At 37.4% G+C, this 24,606-nt stretch overlaps 1 protein-coding gene across 7 annotated transcripts in view; it reads left to right on the forward strand.

The window, feature by feature from the left end:
• ACSL3 (acyl-CoA synthetase long chain family member 3) overlaps window positions 1-24,606 on the forward strand; it is a 50,950-nt gene that overhangs the window by 13,689 nt on the left and 12,655 nt on the right. For 4 of the 7 annotated variants that reach the window (XM_076340863.1, XM_076340870.1, XM_076340866.1 and 1 more), the window contains exons 2-11: window positions 1,232-1,335; window positions 4,943-5,364; window positions 11,663-11,840; window positions 18,049-18,158; window positions 19,459-19,597; window positions 21,472-21,622; window positions 22,230-22,353; window positions 22,623-22,694; window positions 23,211-23,350; window positions 24,091-24,263. In XM_076340863.1, the coding sequence (XP_076196978.1) occupies window positions 5,014-5,364; window positions 11,663-11,840; window positions 18,049-18,158; window positions 19,459-19,597; window positions 21,472-21,622; window positions 22,230-22,353; window positions 22,623-22,694; window positions 23,211-23,350; window positions 24,091-24,263 (1,438 nt within the window). In that variant the 5' untranslated portion in view covers window positions 1,232-1,335; window positions 4,943-5,013. Of the gene's footprint in view, window positions 1-529; window positions 636-1,231; window positions 1,336-4,942; window positions 5,365-11,662; window positions 11,841-18,048; window positions 18,159-19,458; window positions 19,598-21,471; window positions 21,623-22,229; window positions 22,354-22,622; window positions 22,695-23,210; window positions 23,351-24,090; window positions 24,264-24,606 lie in introns of those variants that run through there. The other 3 variants (XM_076340867.1, XM_076340868.1, XM_076340869.1) reach the window with 3 other exon arrangements.

Here is a 24,606-nt window from a genome sequence, read left to right on the forward strand (position 1 = left end):
TTAGAAATGGATAATAGTAATTTGTTTTTTTTAGATCTCTTCTTTTTGTAAAAGAAAAGCTCACTTGCTGAATGCTCGCAAAGAAATGTTATCACTGGCAGCTCATATAGCAAATTCCAGATGTAGTAAAAAAACCTGCTCCCTTAGGGTTGTTAATGTTGCTTAAGTCCAGATGTAAACTAGTAAAGGCTAATTTCTGATACAGTTAAAACTCTATATTATGGGCTTTGTTATATTGTCTTGAGTACTCGGATTGTTAGTTTTTATAATGAAGATATCAGGCAATACATGAAGATACTCAGCCATTTTGTCCAATAAAGCCTAACCCTGTAAATAACCTTTTTATCCTTTCTGCGAATGTTAACAAATCAGTTTCTTTTTGCAAGATTTGCTGATAAGAGAAATCCAATGTGTGTTCGTGTGACTATAAATGGTTGACGGAAAGTTTTTTTTGCAAGGGTATCTCGGAATCTCTGGGTTTGAGTTTGGTTTTGTTTAATGAGTACGTGTGAAATCATGGAAGTCAAGAAATGGGGCAGTGAGCACCCTGAGTACTTACCTCAAGCAGCAGGCTCAAATAGTCAACCCCCTGAAACTGTTTTCTGGAAAAGATTATCTGCGTAAGAACTGAATAGGTGTGTAAATAATATTTGCCCACAGGTAATAAGTACGAAATGTTTACATTTGCTGCATATTTTAAATGTGAATTACTGGCACAGGTTTTTAAGTAAGACTTCTTTCTGCAAAGAGCAATAAAGAAAACCTTGATGTATAGTAGAGCAAAGTCAATAAATGTAATGATTACTATTTTATGTAGTCTTTTTATAAAGTGTCCAGGAAAATTTATTACTCAGACTGAAACGTATTCTCTGCGTAGAAAGCTGTACAAAGATAGGTACATTTTTTCCACCCCAAATGGTAGAACTGGTGTTACACTGAAAGATGTGGGGGGAGTTAGTTTGTCAGGGAGGCTAGTAGCGTGAGCTGCTGACTTCAACTAATGCTCTTCCAGCCACCTTGATTATACTGGACTTGAGTACGAACCACGACTATGTTGTGTGTTACCGTTGGCTTTGTTTTAACTTAGATGTAGTGGGCCTAGACTCTCCGAGGTGATACAGTGCAGTATTAGATGAGCAAAAGGTTTTATTTATTTATTATAAAAGACAAGTGAAAGAATGGAGGATGCGTTTTATAATTGCCATATTTAATGGGGATTTTCCATTCTTAGATTTCGCGCAGTTGCCTGTGACAGCTCCTGTTGAGTAAAGTGAGACGGGGACATCTTGTATCGGCTGTTGTACCTGTACCTGCCACGATGAGAAGTTGCATAAGGTTTCTTTTTCTTGTTAATGCATGCTTTTATTGTAGTGTAATTATTATAAGCAACTCAATTAGTAAACACATTCCTTTAAGGATTTTCTTTTTTTCTCATTTAACAAAAGTTTTCTTCTAAAACTAAAAGGTATAACAGTATTAGTATAAGTAGTATATCCGGCCAAATCACTGATTATGTATTAAGCAGGATCAGTCCCAAAAACTGCCGGTTTACTTCTCCAGACTCATGAATGAGTGTGCCAGTTGCTTCTTCTCTTTGCTGTTAAAAAAAGCGTGTAACTTTTTACTTGTGGTCTTACCCTTTCCCGTTTGGTGACTACTTCATGAAACAGAATTCCTTGTAAACTGAACAGCTGTTATGTGTGTGCAGAAACAATCACTTGCACAGTTTTTCTGTTAAGTTGTATTCTTGCATAGATTAGCAGCTCTTTCCTTCAGGATTTAATCTGCCAGCCTTTCCTGCATCACTAGTCAGGGTTTGAACACTGATTCCTCAAAAACCCCAACAGGATTATGTGAAAACAGAATGGATGCATGTTCTGTAAGAACCCGACTGTTCACAGCTAATCTGCAGACCGAACCACTAAGTCAAAGATATTTTCATGTGTCGTGTTTTTTTATTTGTCAGTGATTAAGCAGGAGTTACCCAAGAACAAAATTCCAATATTGTAAAGGCAGTGGACTTTCTCGCGGTGTCCTAGCCTAACTAATACTTACTAAAACTGCTTAGGATCCCGTTGTTCTCTGCTTTCCATTCCCTGCCCCAAAATGTTGGGTTTACTTACCCTCTTTTTACGGTCAAAAGCAGTCATATACTTCCAAAATTAACAAGGTGACCACAAATTGTATTTCAGTGAAATTTTTGAAGCCCCAGTGTAGTATTTCACTAAGTCTTTCGGAGGGTTTCTTTTGTTTGGTACTTTTTAAGGGCGGAATATTAAACAGCAAACAGTGCATCCCTTTCAAGCCTTTCAAATTTTATATAACCTTGAAAATTTCCCTGAAACTTTTCGTTTTCAGATTAGTTCTGCAAATTGATTATTAATTATGCATTTTCGTTTTGAGTTTTTAAAATACCATACATTAAAGGTTCAAAATAGCAATTGTCATAGAAAAAAATGCACATACAAACGTTGTATCTTGATGAAAACAATCTTTTTTTAAAACCAGGTTTTTTTGGAGGTTAAATGACCTTTGACTTAACAAAAACCCCAAAAAGTACTGTCATGTTCAGCTGCCTTGACTTTGCTTGTAGTAAAAGAAAAAGATAATTGTCTTACTGCTAGCACTCCGGTCTCAAGTTAGGGTTAAGTTTTGCTTCTACATTGTCATCGAAATGTTTTTTTTATCAGATGCTTAGTGATCCATGTAGCTGACTTCGATGTTCTTCTGCTGGGAATGGCAATGATAAATCTGTTGGATGAAGGCATTTTAAGCTGAAACAAGACATCTCCTTTGCTTACCTGGAATTTTTCTCTTCAGCAACATAGCAAACAAATAAATGAAATGATGAGTTAAAATGCGTCTTGTGTTCTTCAGTTATACAAGGAAAGAGGTGGAGCCTTTACATTGCCACCAAGAAACTTCCTTTGTGTTGTGGCTCAGCCAGACAAAATTATAGTACAACGTATAACTTTTTGAAAAACGGGTAAACTTTTGTTGTGTGAACTCTGGATTCAGGTTTAAAACATCATGTTCTATGCTGCTATCAACAACAGCATAATTTTTCTGGACTGAGTAGCTTATTGGCTGGCACATGATGATTTCCATTAAGTATCCTTCAGTGACAGCCTAAGAACATAAGTCTCTTCAAACGATTACTGAATTTGCCCTTTAGCCTATTTAAGTTTGGGGTTTTTATTTGTCATGGCTTTTTGCCTTTGATCTGAGAATTAAAATACATACACTTCAATTTTTTAGGTTTTAAATCCCTTTCCCTCTCTGCTGCTTGATTCAGTAAGTCCCTACTGTGAAGAGCTCCTATGCTTCTTTGAATGTGGGTCTCTGGGTGCTTTGCAGAACAGACCTTGACGTTGCTTGGTTCCTTCAAACTGCCTGTAATGACGCCGTGTTAACGATGAGGTTACAGCAGCTTGTTAGGGAAGAAGTTGATGGTGAAATAATTTTGCTTGGAGTTTTAAGAAATGGTATGGTTTAGAGAAGGATGGAATTAATATCATCCTACAAATGAAGGATATTGGATTGATCTGTTCCCAAAAGGACCTACAAATCTAAGATTCATGAAGCAAGGTTTCTTTCCATTACTACTGAAGGATCTTACATGATTTAAACATTACTTTTTCAACTAAAATTTCTTTTCATTAGGGTTTTCAAAGAGTCAATGAATGTAAGACAACAGCAAAGAATGATATGGTACTGGCACTGTATCTTACGAATGAAAATTTACTTAATTTTGATAGTTCTTTCGAAGTTGTACATCTTATATACACATTATTAGTTGCTTGATTTATGGTATTGCTTTTAATACAGTTGTATCAATACATTTGGAGAGTTAATGGAGTGAGGTGTACTTATAGTTCATTTTGCTTTTATGCACAAAACACTGATTTTTATAACTGGTAGCTCATTCACCATTGCAGAAATTCATCTTCAGCCATTATGACAAGCGTCCCTCTCTTCCATAATGAGTTTAATTATTTTGTTGATTTTTTGGGGGGGTCTTTTAGATAGATGGCATAATTTCTTGCCTCCACAGTAGAATACATCAGAAAGTTGCATCTTTGTGTTCTTTAGGTGTGATAAATGATGCTTTAAAAAAAGTCAAAGTGAATACCCTGGCATCGTTAGGGACCCTGGAGAAAGTTATGCATCTCTTCATAGTGCTGTTGTTAGGATTTGGGGATATTTCTAAGCTGTTTTCCAGTATTTACCAAACATCAGTTAACTTACTGTCATATTTATTTATATAACAAGTGTGCCCGTTGCATACTGGTACTGAGGCTGAAATCGTAGGACTGATGGAAAGTCCCTAGGAATGAAAGAACCAGCAAAGTTCTGTCACGTACGGGGCCTTCGTGGAGGAAGGTTAGAGTTTCCTTCTCTTATGTAGGTGTCCCAGTCTGTATAATGTTTGGAAAGCATTTCAACAAACTTAGTGATCGGGGTTCCCACATACAGAGCGGTGGCGTTACTTGTGTTCTTAGGGCTTGTATGGGGGTTGATGATTTACAGTCATCAAAGGTCATAAAGATTGCTAGTGAAGATACGCGTGTAGGTATTCTGATGTGGTTGGAGAGAATCTTTTAAATTGTATAATCACATAACGTTTTCAGATAAATACATGCCGTTTACATGCCATTTAATTAAAAACCCAGGTCCTGAATTCCTTAGGTTCTCTGTTTGTGTTGTGTAGGGTCCAAAGAAATAAAAATATTAGTAAGTACTGCGGTCTGTTCAATGGGAATGGAAGAGTTTTTCTTCATGTATCGGTGTCTTGTTTTGTTTGTGTTAGGGGTTAAGACTTCTAGCCTAATTTCTGCATAAAAAGACCTACTTTGGTATGGATTGCAAGAATATGTTTGAAAATAACCCCCTTGCCAACAGCTATAGAGTTTACCACTAACATTTTCTTTTTTCTTTTCAGATCTTTTTGGATCCCTGTCTAATTGATCCATGTTTCCGAACTCTTCCTTGTAACCTTCACAAGCAGCCAAAATGAAGTTGAAGCATAACATCAACCCTATTCTTCTACAGTTTATAAACTTTATGATCTTGGTGTACTCCTTTGTAACATACATTCCCTGGTACATATTTTCAGGATCAAGGCAGGCTATAGCAAAAGCCAAGCAGGTTAAAGCTAAACCTGTGAATAACAAGCCTGGGGGTGCGTACAGATCTGTTAACAGTCTACATTGCTTAGCTTCAGTTTTATATCCTGGGTGTGATACACTCGACAAAGTTTTTAAATATGCTAAAACTAAATTTAAGGACAAAAAACTCTTGGGAACACGTGAAATCCTAAAAGAGGAAGATGAAATCCAGCCATCAGGAAAAGTTTTTAAAAAGGTAAGTCTTTTTGCAGTCTGCCTTCGAGAATTTTTTCAAGGTGTGTTTACTTTCTTTTGCAGCACTTCTAGTCCAGTAAAGCAAATCGGGAGGAAAAATAAATTTCTCTACTTAGATTAAGTAGTAGTGAAACGAGTTACATTATCTAATTCCCAACCTTTCATTACTCAGCATTTAAAACGGATCTAAACCTTCTTTTTGCATTCTTGAGTAGATATCCTTTTTTATGGTTTCAGCCAAAGGAAAAACACAAATGTGTTTTAGGTATTTGTTTTTAATATTTAGCTGATGATGTAACTGGCTTTGAAGTTTGCCTTTTAGGTGAATTAAGAAAAAAGTCTCCCTTTCTGTTATTCTGCACTGTCATCAGACAAATACAGAAAAATTACTAGATGCCTATACTCAGATGTGCCTTTCCAGTAAACTTAATTGTAACTTAAGGATTTACTGTTTTGCCCTGTGAAGTCAGGGCTTAAATGAAACGTTTGTTTGGAAAAGGATTGCGCAGACTTTAATTGGAAGAGTTGGTTTTTTTTTTTTTTTCCTTTCAACCTCCTTTGAGGTGAACTACTGCTCTGCTAATCTGTAATCGTGGGGTGTGTGTGAGATGCAACTTCAATATTAAAACTCTGTTTCAAGGGACTGACTTTTTATAGTCTTTTAAGTTCAGGCCTGTATTGTCAGTTGCTGCTTTGTATTTGTTCAGAGGCATTTAAAAATGCAGTTTTGCCTGAAGAAGCAAGTCAAGATACCATTAACAGGATACGCATATATATGTGCGGATATGTGTTACATGTGATATATATCTAATACAGTTGTTAACTACATGCTATAAAAACAATTTTTAGTTAAGATTAGTTTTCCTGCAGAAGAAAAATTTATCTCCTCATATAATAAAGGATTCCTTAAATACTGCTAGTTTTAATTCTGATATAGGAGTATAATGTTTAAAGTAGAATTTGATTAATACCACAATACATGGCAAAGTTTAGTTCTGTTTAAGTCTTTATAGAAGCTTTAATTGCTAGTGAAACTTCCTCCCAGCTATGGAGTTAATTTTTCAGTATGAAGGAAATGCTGGGGGAAATGGGTACATACAGTCTTTCTTGATGCACATTTTCCTGCCTCATTGCCCTGTAAAGAAACAGAAAGTTCATGTCGTACAAAGCAGGCTTCTGAGCACAAATCAGAATTTTGGCTGCCCGTGATCTGTGCTCTGTTTTTTAAACGTAATTAGTAATGTAAGGCTTAAGAACTTAGGGGTTTTAGCCTTTTCCATTATGTAAGCAAAGTGTTCTGAATATTGGAAGGCTGAAAAATGTTGGTGTTGACCTACTTAAATTAATTGTTTCTAAGTATTTAGACTTAGAAATTACCTAAGTTAGGTAATTTTGTCTAAGCTTGACACAACAGTTCATTATGGTTGATTGCCATACTTGCCCTCGTGGTATTTTGTTCCAAGTTGTGGCATTATCACATAAGTCTACTTTGAAATTGTTTTTTCCATTAAGGAATACAGTGCTTCTTAATACCTCATAACATGTTTTAGCAAGTGAGGAATTTAATTTGTAGATACAATGCATATAACTTCTATACCTTAGAGGAGCTGCAAAACTTGTTAATTATTTTTTTCCCTTTCAGAAATTGAACTCAGTGGTGGGAATCATTGATGCATTTTTCTGAGGTCACCTAAGTCAGGGGCAGATCTGAACGTAGATCATGGCTCTGTGTACTGAATTGCATTACTTATTAGAAGATGTCTCTCTGTGCAAATTGCAATGGGCTAGATTAGTCTAATTAATGATTCCTTAATGGGGTAAATATATATCTCAAAAAATTAAAATATTAAGCTTCTGATTCTTAAGAGAACTAAGTGCTCACACTTTAGCTAAAATTATTTAAAGCTAGATATTTAACATCTTTAAGATCAGATACTACATTAATTTGTTCTGAGCGCAATGATATCCCAGATAATCTGTAATTTCTTGAATTTTTATGATACTATATTGTTCAAAAGATTTATTTATTCCTGTGTAGTTACCAAAGTAGCAGAAATTCATGGATGTTAATAAAATACAAATACTTGCTTCTGCTCACTTTGTTGCATTTTATAATATTTCATAGGTAGGTAGTTCTTCCTGTTTCCTTCTGTAGTGTCCTTTAATACATGAGTTGGAAAGCATACCTAATACTAATTTCATCAAATACGTATTTAAGTCAGGATAAAATAATGTCAAAAATACTTCAGAGATTAAGATGTAATTAATTGGAAAAAATAATTAATTTAAGCAGAGCTTAAATTGTACGATGCCCAAAAGATTAACTTTATTCTGCTGGTTGATTATTTTATGTCATCTTAGTTATAGGTTATATTATCACGTGCTTGCTTTTATATATGTTGGTACGTGGATTTTGCTCTGTGTGTGTGTGTGTTCTTTTGTTGTTTTGGGGGGGTTGTTTGTTTTGGGGGTTGGTTGGTTGGTTCTGTTTTAAAAAGGGTTTGTAACCAAGAACAGAATTAATGGAAACATAATAAATGAGACATAGTGGGGAAAAGTAAACACGATTTTGGTAGGGGAAAGTGATGCATCTAAAGCCTGTGAGACTTACGTGAAACAGCAAGCACACGGGCAAGCACTTGGGAATTCAGACCAGTGCTCATCACAGCTGGTCCTGAAACTTCCCGTGAAGTTGCGGGAAGGTTTTTGCCATGCCACGTCATTGAGCAGTAAGAGAGTAGCTTATGATGTTGAAAAACATAGGGTGCTATGTAAATAATATTTTAGGGTGGGGTTTTTCAGAAGTGTTCAGCTGCAGTCCCATGTTTTCATGTGAAAAAGGCCAAAAATGGACATTTCAAATAACCTCCTTTGTATTATTTGTAAAATACTTTCTACAAGGAGACGTATCTAACTCGTGATCGCTGGCTTCCAAATTGTAGTCAAGGTTCTTCAAGCCTTATAAGCTACTTTTAGGAAGACCTTGAAAGCTAACTGAGGTCAGGTAGTTTAACGACTGTACATGTGCCTGCAGCTTTTTTGAGAGCATTTTATGACACCTTCACACTAAAAATTTGAATATGGTTGCCCTAAAATGCAGATTAAGAAAGGTTCACTGTGCAGCAAGTATTTAGTCTCTATGCTGGATTTGCAATATTAATACAGTACTGATATTTAATAATATTTTCCAGTGCACTGAATAGATAACTCAAGTATTTTTAATGTTGCAGTTTAAGTATGTTTAAAAGCTGGTGCACTAGAGGGCAGTATTTTTCCATTTAATGTAGTATTTCGAAGTAAACAGTCAGGGGTGCTGTCTCTTCTGATTTAGTGTTTGGTTTTATGTGTCTGCTTAAATTCTCAATAATCTTGACTTCTTGGGCCCTTCTCTTGCACACTCTTGGACAGTCACTTTCTTTACATGTGTAAGTAGTTATCTAGCAGAAATAAGTTCTGAAAGTTGTAAAATTAAACGTGTGTGGACGTTTAAAAGATGCTGGCACTTAACATCAGTCTTAACAGCTGTTTACAGTAGAAACTGTTCATTGGAAAATATTAGTGAAAGCTACTGAGGGAAGGGCCAAGAAGGGAGATGGATTTGGAGGCATACTCAAACATAAGGAAGGATGAGGGAAACCATAACCTGCTCTGTGTCCTGCGAAAGAAGTATATAGGGAAATGCGGGAGAAAGGGACATAACGGACAGAGGCAGTATATTAATGTGCCATAGGGAGGGAATAGAGAAGAGATGCTGGGCATGGGGAGGAAGGGGACGTGGGAATTTAAATATATGGACGGCGGTGGGAAAAGTAAAACTCAAAATAGCTGCATTGAAAAAGGTCTTCTCATCTGTTTTCACATGTCAGTGTTCAGAAATATATTTCTATAGATAGAAAAATATTACTAACAGTGCTATACTTCCTTTCCGTGCGCTTTCTAACCTCTTAAGAAGGGAAAGCACCAATAAGGCCTTCTTTCACTACTTTGTATCAAACGTGTTTAAGCAACAAGGATAAATTATTTAAGAGAACAAAAAAAGGGAAAAATCGTAATCACAAGTGTTATTCAGAAAGATCCGTTTTTGATCCTTTAATGATTTATTATTTCAACTTTAGTGAGTTACGTAGTGAATGGTGGAAATTACCAAAACCTGTTAATTTATGGATTGGCAAACTTACCAGAAACAGTAACAAGAATCTGCTTGTATTTCTTGGCCTAATTATTTGAGAGCAGCATCCCTGAGGCCACGCTGTAGGTAGAGTATAATGGTGGGAAAGGTGTTGCCTGATTCATTTCTGTAAATTGTTTTCAACTGATGAGCTTGTCAGGAATTTCCAAGTCTGACAAAAATACTGCGTTTGGGGGGGAAAAAATGTCCCAAATTGGAATTAAAATTCCAAATGACTGAAATTTGGATGGAGAGGAAGAGGTGCAATATTTTCTTTGGAAGCAGCAAAGGTTTTCCACGCCAGAAATATCTTGGTGTGTCGAAACGGAAAGGAGCTCCCAGGTCCTCCTCCTCGGGGGCCGTACCTCTGAGCGCGGGTAGCCCGTGAGCCCTCCGCCCCGCGGTGCTGCGGCTGAGGTCAGGCAGCCATTCTGCTGTGGTTCTCTCCCGGGTTACAGCAGAGAAATTCAATGTGATTGTTCTTCTCCAGTAAGGTTTTTGGCTCTGTAACAGTCTATTTGCCAATGAAGCTGAGTTTCTGTAAATACAGCGGGAAAACCTGGGCGGATATTTGTGTGAGAAATGTTTATTTTCTGGTGAAATTGCTAAGTATTGCTATTGTTGGCAAGTATTGTTTTTTTGGTTTTGTTAAATGATATTTTCCCATGAAAACACTTGTGAAATTTCCAAGCAGGTGCACATATACCTGTCCTGAGTTAAGTCTTAACCTGAGTTAAGAAAGGTTTGTCCTGCTAACAGTAGGTTAATGAGCAACGTGCAGCAAGGCTGTAGTAGGTACAACTCAGTTACCCAATAGTAAACTTCAGCAGTTTGAAAAAGTGTTTTGATAAAAGAAATCTATTAGATTTTATTTTGCTATTAGAGTTTGAGAGAGATTTTCAAATTAATTTTATTAAGGAAGTGGATGTGGAAATACAGGCTCAGTAGAAATGTAGTTACATGCCAAAAAGTTGTTAGATTTTACAGCCCACAAGTTTGAAATTTAGTTACAAGTTGATAAATGAAATCTGGAAAACAGAATGGAGGGAGGAGGGAGAAGTTTGTTTTTCTAGCTTTTTTTTTTTTTTTTTCATTTTTAATCGTTTGCTTGCGTTTGTTACTAGTGCTATGTAGCCAAAGGAAATGTCCAAAATACTTGACTAATAAAAATTCGTTTTCAAAATTGTCAAGGTGCTTGTATAACTAGACAGGTAAGGTATTATAATTTGAGTCTGGTTTTTCAGTGCAAAACATCTTCTTTGTACTACATCTGTATATGAAAACTTCTAGGATGTCATCAAAGAAATGACCTAGCACTCAGTGAGAAAATAGTACTGTAAGGTGCAAGTGCACACATAGAAATCTATGACAGATAGTGAACTGTAAATTCAAATCCAATTTTACTGTGCACCAGCTTTCCCATACAGAAGAAAAGTGAGATTGCTTAACTCTCTCCACATGACTTTTCAGTACTGAGATTTGCCAGTAATTTCCAGTCCAGTCTTCTGTCCCACTTTCGTTCAACAGTAGAAAAGGGCAAAAAGATAACTCCTCTTCCCCCTGACATTTGTTTTGGAACAAACAAAGGGAGGGGGATTTCACAATTTCTGACTGAGGACCCATTGATACATCGCTTTCTGGATTCCAGTTTCCCTGTTTTTTGGGGTTTTTTTGTAAGAATGAACACCTAAGTATCATATTTGTATAGGAGAATCATAGCCCAACTGTCCAAGAAAGGAAATAACAGAGTATGTATTGCACTAGCTAGTGCTTTTCCCCCTTTATTTAAAATAAAACAAACCTTTGTTAAAAATCCAAAGGCATATGGGTCAGATAACCACGGCCTTTCGGAGGGCTTCTGAAGCTACGAAATACGGTGGGAATCGTGTGCTTTCCTAATGTGAAAACAGAAACGGAGGTGCTAACGTGTGGAGATATTGCAGTATTTGTGTTGGAATTTCCACAGTCCCTGTAGTTTTTGGCAAGAATATTAGTTATCTTGAATAAACTGCTCTTAGAATTTAAGCAACTTTTACGTCAAATATGCGTGGTTTCTTCACGTGGATAAAGATGTAGTAGGACACGTGTTAAGGATTTTCGTTTTCTAAATTGAATTTATTATTCTTATTAGGTCATCCTTGGCAAGTACACCTGGCTTTCATACGAAGATGTATACATTAAAGCTGTTAATTTTGGAAACGGCTTAGCAGTATTGGGTCAGCAACCAAAGACTAACATTGCTATCTTTTGTGAGACCAGAGCTGAGTGGATGATTGCAGCACAGGCCTGCTTTATGTGCAACTACCAGCGTAAGTACGCGTCTTTCCTAAAATATTTATGTCTTTGGATCTTACAACACAATCTGAAAACAAACCTTTTTCGTACTTGACTTTACACACTAAGAAAACTTTATGAAAAGTTTATATGGAGCATTTAAAACTACAAATATAAAATACTGCGTAAGGTAGAGTCTGTGCACTTTGCAGTGTTTTGCCTTACTGGGTGGAGAAATGTGTATCTGTTTGCAGCTGGAGTATGGTTTCAGTAAGTATATCTTGCTCAATGAATTTGTGAGAGGTTTATTTTCTTTTAATCTCAAATCAGTACAGATTTCCAAGTTTCTAAAAACAAACAAACAAAAATCACACATGAATTCATTGACTCAGTTTCAGGAGTTGACGTCAAACCTTCATCTGTGCCTGTAAGTTTTGTTTTAACTGGATATTTTGTCAACTCTTTAATTTTGATTTTGGTTAGAGTTTATCGTATTGTTATCTCTAAAAGGTGAAGAGGAACCAGTAAGTCCTGAACTTACTTTGGACAGCTCTTTCGAATTAGAAAGTTGCTTAGTAACTCCTTTACCAAACTGTTAGTCATTCCTTAACTCAAACCTTAGGCTGAGCCTGATATGTTTCTTTTATATTTTTATATTTTTCTTTCTTCTCTCTGCCTCTTGACTTTCTCATAGTCTATTGCATGTCATTTAATACATCCTAATTTAACTTGAGTGCTGATTTGAGACTATGCTCAAGGACAAGCTTGAGTCCTCGTTATTACTTCAGAAACCTTTAGACTATGTTTAGTTTTGGTGAGCTATTTAAAGTCAGTCTCACTCTCACTCATAGTATCTGGTTTAATCACACACTAACTGGATCCTTAACCCTGGCAGCGGACCAAGACCAGGTTCTCTGACCTGGACAATACCTCCTCATTTTCTCACGGAGCGACCATAAGAGAAATGTCTTTTGGGCTCTTCTGTCCGATGAGAGTCTTAGTCCCATTCTGCAACTTCTAGTTACCCTTTAGTCTTCTGCTATTTTATTGTGGAGACCACTGACTGTGGTGGGGCAGAGCCGAGTCTGCTCAAGGAGGAGAAGGTGCTTTCTTGGCAGGATGTGTACGCTGGGCAGTTGCAGGCTGTGTTGGAGGTGCCTTTGAGGAGTGGCAGAATGGGACAGACTGGCTGGAGGTGTCCTTGCACAGCTTCACAGCACAGGGCAGAGACAAATGCAAAGCCAAGTCTGCTCCCCTTTCACTTGAGTCATGTAGAGGGCCACAACTGTGTCCGAGGTACATCTCTGCCACGGTGGAAAGCCTGCTGTATACCCTAACCTAGTCTGAGCCTAGGCACAAGGATATGCGTAGGAGGCCTATTTTTCTTGCTGAGAAAAACCTATTGAGTGCTGATCTCAACTTGGTATAGGAATTGTTTTCAAATGTCTGTTTCATCATCACTCCTAACTATGTCATTCACCTAACTGTAAGCCCAGCCTGGCTGGGTTTTGTGATGTTCTCAGTGGGGGCGTTTCTCGTTTTCTCACAGGGCACTCTAGAAGCTGCTGTTCCTCACAGGCTTTGGACTCTTCTCTCCCATGCCATGTTTACCCTCCTTCAATAAGAGATGGGCTGTAAAACCCAGATATTCAGAAATTCATGAGTTGCTACCTACCTACAGTAAAGATGTATATCAGTTAGACTTTTTTCAGATTTTTGGAAGCAAGCCTAACAAGAAAATTGTGTCTTAAATGGTCCCTCTCTGCTCTAAGCACGAGTCTGTCTCAGTTTGAGAAGCCATACGTTCATGACTATATAGCAGTTTTCATTTAAATAAGTCTTTACTGCGCGTCTGTGTGGTTATTTTGTGTATACCCTTACGCTGTATTATTCCCTCAGTTTTAAGGGTGGAGGTGGTTACAAGATGTACTGCCCTAGCCCATGCCGTTTCAAAATCAGCCTGCTTGCCTTGTATGATGACTGGCTCTGCGGACAAGGAGAGAGTGGATGTTGTATACTGTGACTTTAGCAAGGCCTTTGACATGGTCTCCTGTAGTATCTGTATATCCAAACTATTTAGATAGAGACCGGACAAGTAGCTGGTAAGATGGATGGAAAATTCATTGGTCCGTTGGTGGAAAGGGTTGTGATCAGCCGGGCAAAGTTAGCTGCCGGCCCTCGGGGATTGATACCGAGTCCAGTACTGTTTAATGTCTTTATTGAAGATCTGGATGATGGGACAGAGTGCAAACACAGCAGGTCACAGCCCATAGCAAGTTGGTGGGAGCAGCCAGTACACTGGAGGGCAGGGCTGATGTTCAGAGGGGCCTGTCAGCTGGAAAAGTGGGCTGTCGGGAACCTCATGGAGTTCAACGAAAGCGATTACAAATTCCTGTGTGTGTGCTGGAATAACCTCGTGCACAATTATAGGCTGGGGGACAACTGGATAGAGAGCAGCTTTGCAGAAAAGGACCTGGCGGTCCTGGTGGATAGTGAGTCAACCATGAGTACGCAGTGCCTTCCTGCAGTGAAGGCCAACAGCATCCTGGGCAGTAGTAACATGAGTGTAGCAGGTAGGTCCAGGGAAGTGGTCCTTCTCTTCCATTTGGACGCTGGTGAGACCACATCTAGAGCACTGTGCCCAGTTTTGGGCTTCCCAGTAGAAAAGAAGACCTTGACGTACTGGAGTGAGTCCAGTGGAGGGCTGCCAAGATGCTGAAGGGGTTGGAGAATGTGACATACGAGAAGAGGCTGATAGAGAGGGGTCTGTTCAGCATTAAGGTGAGTGAGTTGAGATCTTGTTGCCCTCTAAAACTATGTAATGGGAGCGTACAGAGAAGATGAAGCCAGACTCTGCTCAAAGGTGTGTTTTGATAAGACTGGAGGCAACAGGCACGAGTTGAAACTCAGGAAAACTTGATTAGATATTAGGACAAACGTCTTCATTGTGAGGGTGGTTAAATACCAGAACAGGAGCCTAGAATGGTTGTGAAATCTCCATCCTTGGAGATACTTAAAACCGGACTGGCTATGGCCCTGAGCGCTCTGCTCTAATGAACTCTTTTGTGCAGGTGATCTTCCCAGGTGCCTTCCAACCTAAATTCAGTGATATTTTTGGTACTTTTTTCAGTGAGTGACTGCTGCTAACTTGCCTGCCAGAGCAGAGGTCTGCACGGGCTGTTCTCAGATGAGATGCCTGTGTGGCTTTTAAACTACGTGTCTCTTAATACACCGTGTCAGTTCCCTTTTATCACTTTTGGGATCTGTTAGATTCCTAGTGACTATCCTGGGAATAGAATACAACAGCTTGTATCAATTTTTTTTTTTTCTTCTTTGGAAGTGAAGTACACTTACAAATCCTAGGAAGATTTTGTAATTTGAGGGGGGGGGGGGGGAATCTGAGATAGTGGATGGATGTCGTGTGTAGAATGGTATGCATGTGTTTTTGGTTTTGTTGGCTTAATGTTTTAAAATCCCTTATTGAGACATGCTTCGGTACACTGTCTGACGTGGTATTTAGCATCTAAGCTGTATGTCATCTTATGTGAACTTGGCTGACTTGTGTGTTGGCAGATGATGATGTTATCATGCAGTATTCACGTAGTCAGTTTGCTGAATGAATTATAACATTCAGATGATGTTGAAGAAGGAGTGTGGCAAGATATTGCTAAATGACACATATCAGCATTTTTCAGTTTACAAGTTTTGCAACAGCTAACTGCTGTGGTAGTGTTGTGACATTCTTTCCGAATGTGAAATGTATTCAGTCTGATGGGACATGCCCAGAACTGATGCCAAGGGAGCAGGTTCATCTGCTTCATACCTAGTGTTGGAGAGAATGCCTTTTGTACTACAGAATTAAAATGGGGAAAGTAATTTTTATGTTACGGATTACTCGCACAAACAGGTGGTTTTATGATTAGAAATACTTGCTTGATTGTAAATTTTACATTGTTTGAAGCTATCTAAGTCTTGGATTTGCAGGAGGTCGAGTGGGGTTGGTAGTTCAAAAATGGAAACAGAAGTATTAACATGAAAACAGATTTTCTTCCAAAGTATCTCCCCTTCATCTGTGTGAAGAGCTCTTCCCCAGTGTGGGCAGATAAAACACCCGAGTGTATAACCAAATAATGAAATAAATAGGAAAGGTTATGTTTCATTTTTCAATTGTGCCTTCCTGAAGCTTGAGCAGAAGTGGTTTTGTCAGAATTGATTTGGCTGAAGCCTTTAAAGGTATACTTTGCTTTTTATTTTTTTATGTATGATGGATGCTGAAATACTCAGTTTAACATTTGATTACATTGAAATAAATGACAAAAGTTCTGTTTGTTTCCTTAGGGCAAGGCTTTGTTCTTGTATATTAGCTGGCAAATGTAGTGGTGTTGAGATTTTTCTTTTTGTGAGACTTTCAGAGCGGTATTCCTAGCAGAAGTCCAGATATCAAAGACTCACTTGTACTATTGCATGCGTAAAGATGAACACAAAAGATAGTCCCTTCTCGGTATGCCTTCAGGAGAAAAAGGAGAGAAAAAAAAATTACCTAAACTTTCAGATTTGCCTGAAAAAGTTTTAGGTGCCAATGTGGAGAAGTGAGAATTTCACAGATCAGAGTCATTGCTCAGGTTTTTTTCTCTCCATGACATCAGTACACCATCATATAAATGGTATATTTCTCTTTGGCTCTGTCATATAGCTCTAGTTGCCCTTGATGTACTTATTTGGAGGCGAGTAATTAGCTACAGAAATGGTTATTTCGGAGATTATACTTTTCTTTCCGGGCGGTGTGTCATTTCGGTTGTGCTTGTTGGCTTGGGGAAGCTGAATTTCTGCTAGATGTTTATATAACAGGGGTCACTGCAGTAAGTGGAGAGAGCTCGTGGGAACTAGTAGAGGCACTCTTCTGGACTTTGCTCCCACCAAATTAAAGAAAACACAGTGCATGTGCGTTTGCCCTGCAACAGTTCTGAACTATGATGGACTGTTTTAACAAGGAAAAAATAAGTAGAGGTCAACTATTTACTTTTCTGTGTAGGAAAACTGCTTTTGAGTTCTTCCTTAGTATGCTGCACTGGGTTAGTAACTCCCTGGATTTCGAATCTTAGAATACAACAGTTTTTGATTTTATTTTCATTTTTTATTTTTGCTGCAGTGAACATAATATAGTTACAGCCCTAACGTACAATGGGGTGTCTTGTTTTAATAATGGTTGTTTAAATATTCAGCTAAATCCAGACTAAAATACAAAAGAAATTCGGATACCTAATGTGAACAAAACTTCCAGCGCTGATGTTGTAATTATTAACGATTGTGTTGATTGACCTTACAGCTTTTTTGAGATGCCCCTGTTTAGCATTCTGCTTGGAAAATAGGAAATAATTTTTTTTGAGACCAATACCTCTCTACCTTTTTGAGCTGCCTTTTTCTTCCCCGGTCTCTTCCTGTCTTTTCTCACACAGTTCCCATAAAAATGGCAGGAAATGAAATATGATTTTAAAATTGTTAATATGAAATAATTGTGGTTTAACACTCTGTTGCTAGAACTGTCCTTACATACAGGAAACAATGTTTCTAATAGTCAATTTCCTAAATATTTTCTTTCCTTGCTGTTCTGTATTCTCATGATGTCAGTTCAGTGTCTAATGATTGTGATGATTAAACCTTTATTATGTTGTTTTAAATAGATGGGAGAATATGATAGTGACAGATTTATTACTGAGAGTGAGACTTAATCTGCTTATTATTAGCAGTCAATTGTAAAAGCCTAGTAACAGAGCATGTGAATTCTGAAAAGAGAAGTCACGTAAATGAAAGCTGGTTTTTTTTCCTGTGTACAAGAGGACTGTTAAACAGCGTATGAAACTGAGAACTGATGCCTACTTTTAAAACGGTAAAAGCCATGAATGTACAAGAGTCGATCTAGAAGAGAATTGCATAGGGTAATGTGGTTTTGGTATCTCTAGTTAGACCTTGAAAAATGGTCTGAAAAATGGTTGAAAAATAGTAAACGGTCGCATAGACAATGGTTGTTCTTTATTCCTTCTGGGAGTAACTGAAAATGACGCTGTATTTAAATCCATGCAATACGTATTTTTTAAAGCACAAAACTATACCACCTTTATGTTAGTTGACAACTATTTTTACTGTTTTGCCTAACTTAGGTTAATCTCAGCCCTTTATTGTAAACTATACTTGAAAGTGTAAAATAGAGGTTCACCATTTTTCCCCCCCTGTTTTCTGTTTCAGTTGTTACTCTGTATGCTACTCTGGGAGGCCCAGCAATAGTACATGGGCTAAATGAAACGGAGGTGACCACCATCATTACTAGTAAAGAATTGATGCAAACAAAACTGAAGGTCAGAAAACTGTTGTCTACCTCTTTCCAGCGTATCTGTTCATTATTGATAAAAGGCCTGGTCCCATTGTACAGAACAATGATTTATTGCCTTTCTGTAGGGCAGACACTTCTTTTAGGATAAGATTTATGTATCTGTCTTCATGTACAGAAAAAAACATAGTTAGCCTTCAGTGGGATTTAGGCTCCTCGGTGACTTTGGAGAACAGGACAAGCAATTTGCGGTACTGAAGAGCCGCACTGCTGCCTGGAACAACACCTTTACAAGAAACTGCTATGGTTTCTGGGTGGATTTAGTGCCTATAAATTTAACAGTTGAAGCAAATGGGAAGAACAGAAAAATGTATAAACTGTATATGAATAGCTAAATGTGATCATCCTCCTGATTTGTTGTTGGATGTTTTCCCAGCAGAGAACGGCTCTTAAATCTAAAGATGGGTGCTGGAAGAGTTAGAGCTGTTTTCCAGCACGGGGGAAAGCTTATTAAACATTGAGAACAGACAAAAAAACTTTTTTGACTTACTGACCCAGATTGAATACACAAGTGGAACAACTAATCTGCATGAGTTTCATCATGATGTGTTTTGGGGGAACTAGACCTTCCACATAAGGGAATTGTTCTAATTAAAATCCATGCGCTGTTGCTGAATTTTGAATAAGAATTTCCCAAACCTTTTTTTTAAGTTTCTAGAATGACAGTATATATACAGTGCACATTTATTTCAGCTTGCAGTAAGAGAATGAGTTTCTTCTCCTAGAGATGATAATCATCTCTTCTTCCACTAGAACACTGATAATTATTTTAGAACTCACATTTTGTTTGAAATGCTTAACTAGTGCTTAACTAATAATTTTCTGTATTTTTGCTAGCTGTTGCTTATTTTAAATAGCATAGTAATCAAGGAGCAACATAAGAATTATTGTGAGCTCAGTGTTGCCAGCTGCCCAGGACCTTTTCTTCTCAGTGTTCTATGAGAGTGGAAAGTCAATTATCTCCACAAATCTTTGCAGTCTTATTTGTGGACTTTTCTTGAAATAAGACCCAGATCAGTAAATGGTTGGAAAAGTTTTTGGACTTGTAAGTGGAAAGTTCAGTTAGTCCTGTGAATCTAAATGTGGAAAGTTTCAAGCTTTGCAGCCATTTGAGCTGGACAAGTTTATCCTCTGATATTTTAAATCCTGAGATATTTTATGTCAATGCTTTTTTTTTTAATGTATACAGTAGATAGATTTATTTTTTTTCTTCTTCTTGTTGGCACAAACCTCGTGTTTGGTTTCTGAACACATGTGCATTTCCACAGGAAATTGTTTCTCAAGTTCCACTGCTGCGACATATTATTACAGTGGATGGCAAACCAACAACGTGGTCAGAGTTTCCCAAGGGTGTCATTGTTCACACTATGGCTTCTGTGCAAGCTATGGGGGCCAAGGCAGATACTGGTAGGTTCTCTCTTCTTTCTGTTTGGATCGTCTCATTTGTTGTCCTGCTTTGACCCTATTGAGTAAACTTGGGGAAATTGCAGATCTCAAAAAATTATGCAGTGATTAACCTTTTATCATCTGCTTTTTCTTTAAATAAGATCTGGGGTTTTTTTGGTTTGGTTGTGGTTGATTTTGGGGTGTAGGGTGGGTTTTTTTGGTTTTGTTTTTCAACAGAGTAGAGTAAAGTGCTTTTAATCAAAACTGTCTTCTCCACAACAAGTGTCACATGTTGAATAATTTTTTAGGATAAGCATTTAGGCCAGGATAGAAACTTAGAAAGTATTCTTATGATCAGACATACTAAAAACAGGTTATTCAGAGCACACAGAGAAAATTATTGTGTATTTTATAGCAAAAGACATCAGTAATTCGCTACTATTAAGTTTTGTTAAATTCACAAATAACAAAATGTAAAATAGCCATTTAAACCTGATAGAATGCGGTTGCTTGTATTGCGTTTCTGAAAGTATCAATCTACTATGTAAATTTCTTGAAATCTATTTCCAATCTATGTAACACTTTTAGAATTCAGAATTTCAGAAGGTGTTTTAGCTATTATCATAACAGATTTTTATTCTTGGCTCTGAAGAGCGGCTAAACCTAGTATCTTAAGATTTCATTATATTCAGTAGTTACTTTCTTCTGTTCTTATTCTTTGCGTTTTCAGAATCTTTTAACCACTGAAAGCACAGGAATGTTGGATTGAATTTTGTTTAGGAGTAGGGTGGGTGGTTAATCCATCTGCTGTTGATGTTCAGGGGAACGGCAGGTTTGCTCCCAACATCATGACCTCTCAATTTCTTTAAAAGATGGTTTTCCCTTTTTGAGGTACCAGTTTTATGTACTATTAAAACTGTTGCAGACAACACCAACAAAAAATTATGGCTGTAATTCATTAGCTCCTTGAGATTTGTTAATCTATGTGCTAGGTAAAAAAGTGTCTCATCTTTCTTCAGTCTTTTACATATCACAAACTATACACTGTAATAAAGGAACATTATCTTTGTCAAGTTAACCATTCATAAATTGTGGAATAGTACAATGAATTGTTTATGGTCAAGCATGTTCAATTAATATTATGTTAAGTACATGAACTGGCTGCTTGTATTTTTTTCCTCTGTGGTGTTCATCGTGCAGGATGGACAGGATTCAGTGAGTGGGAAATTATTAAATATGCTTTCACTCTTCTCATTCAGCATGTATGTTGTGCCACATGTATTGTGCGTTACGCAGTTTTTCCTCTGAATAAACCCAATTGTTTTCATATTGTCTTGCTCTCAGTGCAAGTATTTAAAAAGACACTTTAATCCTATTAAAGCGATTGGACTTCCTTTAAATGTTTATAGAAATTGGACCTCATGTGGCTCAGCAGCGCCTTGCTGCAGGTGTCGCAAATGAGGCAGCGTGGTGTTCCCCTGCCGGGGAGCGCATGAGAAAGTAGCTTTGCAAACGGAGATTGGCCCTGCGGCAGCGTGGAACCAGGGCAGCATACCTTCCTAAGGATGTGAAGCTCAGTGGCATTTTGGAGAAGCCAAAGCTCTGCCCATTTTTCTCTCCTCTGCAGGAATATGGGAAACGTAATAGAAAAAATGTTGTCGTGGTAGACTAGGACAATCACTCAAAGCATTGCTCAGCTAATGCAAAGAAGTTCCTACTCTTTGTGAAGGCACTTAAGCTTAACCATAATCTTCTTAACCGAAAGCAAAATGTAATAGCAATAGTCATGTAGTGTTATATTGGAATGACTGCTGAAATGCATTAGTATATCAGATCTCCCAGTCTGACAGGCTTTCCACACATTATACGTTCTCTTTTTTTAACACAAATTACAGGAAACAAACAGCAGGCCAGGCCTGTGCCCTCGGATATCGCGGTGATCATGTACACAAGTGGATCCACAGGAGTTCCCAAAGGAGTTATGATCTCCCATTGCAACATAATTGCTGGGATAACTGGGATGGCTGAGAGGATTCCAAATCTGGGGTACGTACCAACTGTTACTTACCAGCAAATAACGAAGTCATGTAGTTGCATATAATTTTAGATTAACTACTGTGTAATATATTAACTGTTTTATATTGCTTTGTCTGTGACACATCACATTACACACTGATGTCTGAGCATCTTCCAGTAGTGCATTAAATGACGTGACTACTTCATGTGCTGTTTGTTCTTTCGTCTTCTGTATGTGGGCAAGATCGGGACACAAAAGCCTGTGAGGCCGCCTTGCACTAGAGTGGTTGAAAGCTTCCCTAGGCAGTACTTCCTTTGGTTAGTGTTAAATTCTGTGGTTTCTTTCTGTTTGGTGCAGTTTTTAATCTTGTCCACAGAGTTGCCTTTGCAACCATAATACACAGGTAATTGTCTTGGGATGAGTAAACATCACACTCTGTTCGTGCCTTAAACCTACAGTATGTAGGACGCAACTTTTGAAACAAAACCCGTATTATTTGAAATACGTTCTCAAGCTCAAAGGCATTTTTCCACTTTCTCTAGTTCCGCAGTAAACTCTGCGTAAATTTAGCTTAGTGACTCATCTGAGGACTCTTAACAGTACACCACAAAGCTATCTTTTAAAAATTCTTTACAGGGAAAAAGACATCTATATTGGCTATTTGCCTCTTGCCCATGTTCTGGAGCTGAGTGCTGAACTTGTGTGTCTGTCTCATGGATGCCGCATCGGTTACTCTTCGCCTCAGACATTAGCTGACCAGGTATGTTGTAGATGTAAGCCCTTATGGTTAAAAAAAAAAAAAAAATTACATCAGATCTTTGTAATATTTCTTAAAAAATACTACAACAAATCTTCTTTTCTACAATTCATGAAACAGGGTATTGGTGGTTATGACTGGTACTCTGGACTAGTTTTAATTGTTAAAATATAATTTAAATGAAAATAATTGTTTGAGATGTGCTATGTCATTTTGTTTCTCATATTAAAAATCTTTAATGTGTCTGCTAGTAAACTTGTTCTTTGCCTTAGTCCTCTAAAATAAAGAAAGGAAGCAAAGGTGATGTTACTACGCTTAAGCCAACCCTAATGGCAGCTGTCCCGGTAAGTAACTGAAGGATAAATAATTTTAAAAATTATTTTAAAAATATAATCCATAATTCAAATTTTTAACAGCAAAATTAATGCAATGGTCATTTAAATGAAAAAAGTAGAAACTTTGATGTTAAGCTAGCTTAAAGTAATATTTTTAGTATTTATTTGTATGTTGGGGATAAAGATTCATCATGAGTGTCAACATTTTTCAAAGTTTAAATAGCTATGGGGATTAGATTTTAATCTAATTTTAATTAGTCATCTGTTGCTCATCGCAGTAAGTGAATGGAATAAAGATAGTTGGCAGCAGGCAGCTTGGGGTTAACTAGTGCTCCTGCTCAGATGTTTGCTTTCCTCGTTTCTGTGAACATCTTGCTATCTCTTAGCAATGGAAGAGGAAGCAACCTGGGGGTGGGTTGTCATCTGAAACGTGCTAGAATTTCTAGATCATGTTTCCTTTTTTGTCGTACTGAATTTAGGATTTCTGTTTCTTTGAATTAAAGTTAAATCTTTTGATGTGACTAGGAAATTATGGATCGGATCTACAAAAATGTCATGAATAAAGTGAATGAAATGACTAGTTTCCAGCGGAATCTATTTATATTGGCCTACAACTACAAAATGGAACAGATTTCCAAAGGTTACACTACCCCGCTCTGCGATAGGTAATTTTAATTTTATTTTTAATGGCACCAAAAAAATGCTTATCAAAGTCTTACCAGATGAGCAGTATCTGATTTTTTTTTTTGTGCTTTTCTTTGTTTTAATGTTGACACTTTGAACATGAACAAGTCTGTAATCAAGTGTAAATTGAAACAACAAATCAGTAGTTCGTGTGATGGTTTTAAATATTTACTGGTATAATTTAAGTGAGTGTTATTTAACTTGAAACTGATTGGAGATTTATATTCATTGCATTGTTTTTATCAGGACTTATAATGGATTTATACAATTCTTGGGTAAGGTGGGAACTCTATTCCTATAGATAACCATAGACTTTACATTTTCACAGAAGTGAATCATAGATTATCTCAAGTTGGAAGGAGCCCATAAGGATCATCAAGTCCAACTCCCAACTTTAGTGAGACCAAAGGATAATATAATTGCAAAATTTATACAGCTTATTTAAAATATTTTTGAGGAGAAAATCACAGAACTTTACTGTCTTACTAAATCTACGTTCTCAAAATATTTAACCCATCTTCAAATTAGAGTGTGGAAACAAGCTTAGAAATCTGTGCCTGTGTTTTTGAAAACTTAAATGTGCTCCTTCAGAGTTTTCCTTGAATGCCATAAAAGTTTATTTGAAGATGGTGGAAACTTTCAGTTCAGATACAAAATTAGGTACTCTTTTTTTTTTTTTTTTTTTAAGCAACAAATACATACTCTTATCTTTGTGTTTTAGCCTTATTTTCCGGAAAGTACGAATGCTGCTAGGTGGAAAAATTCGCATCCTGCTTTGTGGAGGAGCTCCACTCTCTGCAGCAACTCAGCGGTTTATGAACATTTGTTTCTGTTGCCCTGTAGGACAGGGGTATGGACTAACTGAATCAGCTGGAGCTGGAACAATCACAGAAGGTTGGTGTCGGTGCCTCCCGCTGAGCGCTGTGATCTGTGCCGAGCGCTCTGCGTGTATCATCTTTGACAGTCTATTCATTCGGTGCATGCCACCAAACATAGTTCGGGAATCCTGGGAATTACTTGTAATCATAAATGTATAAAACAGTAGGAGTACTAATTTTGACACATTGTGCTAAAGCTGGTGACCTACATGTAACATGAATATTCTCAGTTGTGATAGAGAAACCTGTAACAGTGTGAATGGGATCTTGGCGTTATTGCACTTACCAGTTGAACTGAATAAATTATTTCTAATTTTGGTGAGTATATTGGGACGTTAGGAAAACGAAAAATGGAATGC

This window comes from Aptenodytes patagonicus, chromosome 6 (genome assembly GCF_965638725.1).
Source record: "Aptenodytes patagonicus chromosome 6, bAptPat1.pri.cur, whole genome shotgun sequence".
Lineage (NCBI taxonomy): Eukaryota > Metazoa > Chordata > Aves > Sphenisciformes > Spheniscidae > Aptenodytes > Aptenodytes patagonicus.